At 45.0% G+C, this 2,611-nt stretch overlaps 1 protein-coding gene across 1 annotated transcript in view; it reads right to left on the bottom strand.

The window, feature by feature from the left end:
• LOC102314255 (calcipressin-1) overlaps positions 1-1,693 on the bottom strand; it is an 18,725-nt gene extending 17,032 nt beyond the window's left edge. The window contains exons 1-2 of the mRNA XM_005950159.3: positions 1,543-1,693; positions 1,244-1,380 (exon numbers count right to left, since the gene is read on the bottom strand). Coding sequence (XP_005950221.1) covers positions 1,244-1,369 — 126 coding nt within the window. The 5' untranslated portion in view covers positions 1,370-1,380; positions 1,543-1,693. The remainder of the gene's footprint in view (positions 1-1,243; positions 1,381-1,542) is intronic.
• Positions 1,694-2,611: the final 918 nt, after the last annotated feature.

Genomic DNA, 2,611 nt, shown 5'->3' with positions numbered 1-2,611 from the left:
CTGCATTTAACCCATTCACCCAGTGAAGCAGTGGGCAGCCGCCAGTGCAGCGCCCGGGGAGCAGTGTGTAGGGACGGTACCTTGCTCAGGGGTACCTCAGGGTAGCCGTTCAGTGGAGTCGAACCCCCGACCTTCCGATCACGGGGCCACCACTCTACCTACTGAGCTATCCCTGCCTCCGGTTATTGTTTACGAACCGTTGTTGAAAACGTTATGCTTAAGCTAGTTACCGTGAGGATGTCTCATTACTGAAATCACAATAGCAACTAATTAGATGAGCATCAAACATCAAAAGAGAAGTTTTTGATGTTTGTGTTGTTACTCAACTGAGTCTCTCACCAGCTGCTGCACATTGCTGCACCCAGCATCCACAGGAGAAACTGCTCCAAAGGTGAAAGTGAAGTAACTGCACAAATTATTAGTATCACACAGTCCTGGCTTCACCGGCACAAATCTGTTTTTCCACACAGCACATGTCCACTGGGACTGAATACTCCCTGCCTGCCTCAGAATGATTCTGCTGGTTTTATTTTCATCAAATATTAATGCAGTGACATTTCTGATTTACAGGATGGGGAGTCCACGAAAATGCTCACTGATTTGGGATTCGCCTTGGTGACAGAACCACCTGTTAACCTGCTCACCTCCTTCCCCCAAGAAGCTGCAGGAGATGTAGGAGACCATCCATTATGTATTTCATTTCAGCCATGTTCCCCTGTGTGACATCAACGAACACCCTGACTATTCGGTTTAATCCAGGAGCATTTTGGGTCTGAACCCAACTGGACCTTCTTTTCTGATTAAAGCTAGCAAACAGACTCCAAACCAGAGGAAAGTCAAACCTCAGGAATGAACTAAAGAAATTCCAAAGTCCCAGAGACGGTTTCCAGCAGAATCAGTTTGGGGCGTGACTATAGCTACTACTATACTAGTCTTTAATGGAGCTAATTCATTGATTTTCATGTATAGATGCCAGTAATCCCTCTGCCACCAGATGGAGCGATGAAACCACATAAACCTGTGGCTCTCCTGCACACACATCTTTCTCATTTAAGGCTACTGTGCTCCATAGATACACGTTTATTCCTGTCATACTATCAGATAATTTCATATTTTGGTTTAAAAACAAAGAACAGTCTCTAATGAACTACACAAAAGCGCCAAAGCTATTGGTTCATGTTTCACGTTCATATGTAAGCACTGTTTAGCTGCGCCGCACACAGGCCAGTGCCTGACAGCTTACCTTAAGCCTTTCCTCGTTGAATAAATCCTCCGCCACTTTGCAGGCCACCAGGGCGTCCGGTAAATCCGTGAACTGAACATCTACCGGGGCCGCCTCCTCCTCGCCGCCATTATCCGCCTGCTGCATCACCCAAATATCTGGAAACATCGACAGCCTTCCGTCAGTACCGACACATACTGCTTACTGCCTGACTCTACACCTACCAACACCTTTGATATGCCGCGTACCAAAACCAGGACATGAAGCTATTTTTGTGGATAAACATATTATTATGACAAAGGCGTCGCTGCGCTGTTTACCCGCCGGTGTTAGCAGCGATGTCCTTTCTGTGTGTGCCTTCAGGCGGCCGCTGGCTGTGCTCTCAAACCCGAGCTACTGTCTGACATCAGCTGCACTTACAGCTACCTGTAGCTACACGGAACAGCGGAAGCACTTCCGGGTTTTCTTCTTCGCCGGGCCTTCGCGGCAGTCTACATCCGTTCACGGTGCGTTACTGCCGTCTCACGTTCCTCAGCGGTCCGATGACTTACCTCCACATAGGGGCTGTATCCCAGTTCAGGGTCTGCAGCCTTTTTTTTTTTAAACTTTATTTATCACATTTTAGACATACAGTTAAGTAAAACAGGAATCACATAAAAGATGACATTGTGGTGTTACAATGAGGAACAACGAGAGTGACAGGGACAGTGAAACAAAAGTGAGTAGAAAAATAAAATAAATTAAGGGCAACATAAATAAACAAAAGTTTGCAAGAGCCAAAATCAAGTTAGTTGTTTCAAATGGTTACAGATGTTAACAGTCTTGAGAGCCTTAGTGTTTTTTGATGAGGAGATTGTCCTTATATATTGAGTTCCATTTTTAATACAAGAAGTTCAGGCTTTCTGCCGAGGACTTTGCTTTTGTGTATGTGAAATTTTCCCAAAATTAAAGCCATATTTATAAAGAAGAAAGCATCACTGTCCTTGTCTTTAAAATTATAATAGCCAAAGACAACATCCTTGTACTATAGTTGAAAAGTAGGTAGAACAGAGTCAGTAATAAACTTGTGGAAGTCCTTCCAGAATTTACATGTAAATTTACATGACCAAAACAAATGAGTAACTGTTTCAGGTTGGGGTCTGCAGCCTTAAAGGCCGCATTTTAAGGCCGATTACGTCACAGCGACGCGACGAAGGCTGTCCCATTTCAACAAGAGCATCTGGCTGCAGCCACTGTGGAGCTCCACAGTAACCGGAAACACGTGACCTCCACAGTAACCGGAAACACGTGACCTCCACAGTAACCGGAAACACGTGACCTCCACACTTGCCGTAAACACGTAACTTTGGTTAAATCGACTTTGACAGCGAAAACTAAATTGCGTTTTTG

The sequence above is a fragment of the Haplochromis burtoni genome, unplaced genomic scaffold (genome assembly GCF_018398535.1).
Source record: "Haplochromis burtoni strain Fernald_Lab_line unplaced genomic scaffold, NCSU_Asbu1 Contig_741, whole genome shotgun sequence".
Taxonomy (NCBI): domain Eukaryota; kingdom Metazoa; phylum Chordata; class Actinopteri; order Cichliformes; family Cichlidae; genus Haplochromis; species Haplochromis burtoni.
The sequence above is the reverse complement of the archived record's forward strand: the minus strand, read 5'-3'. Positions and strand labels throughout refer to the sequence as shown.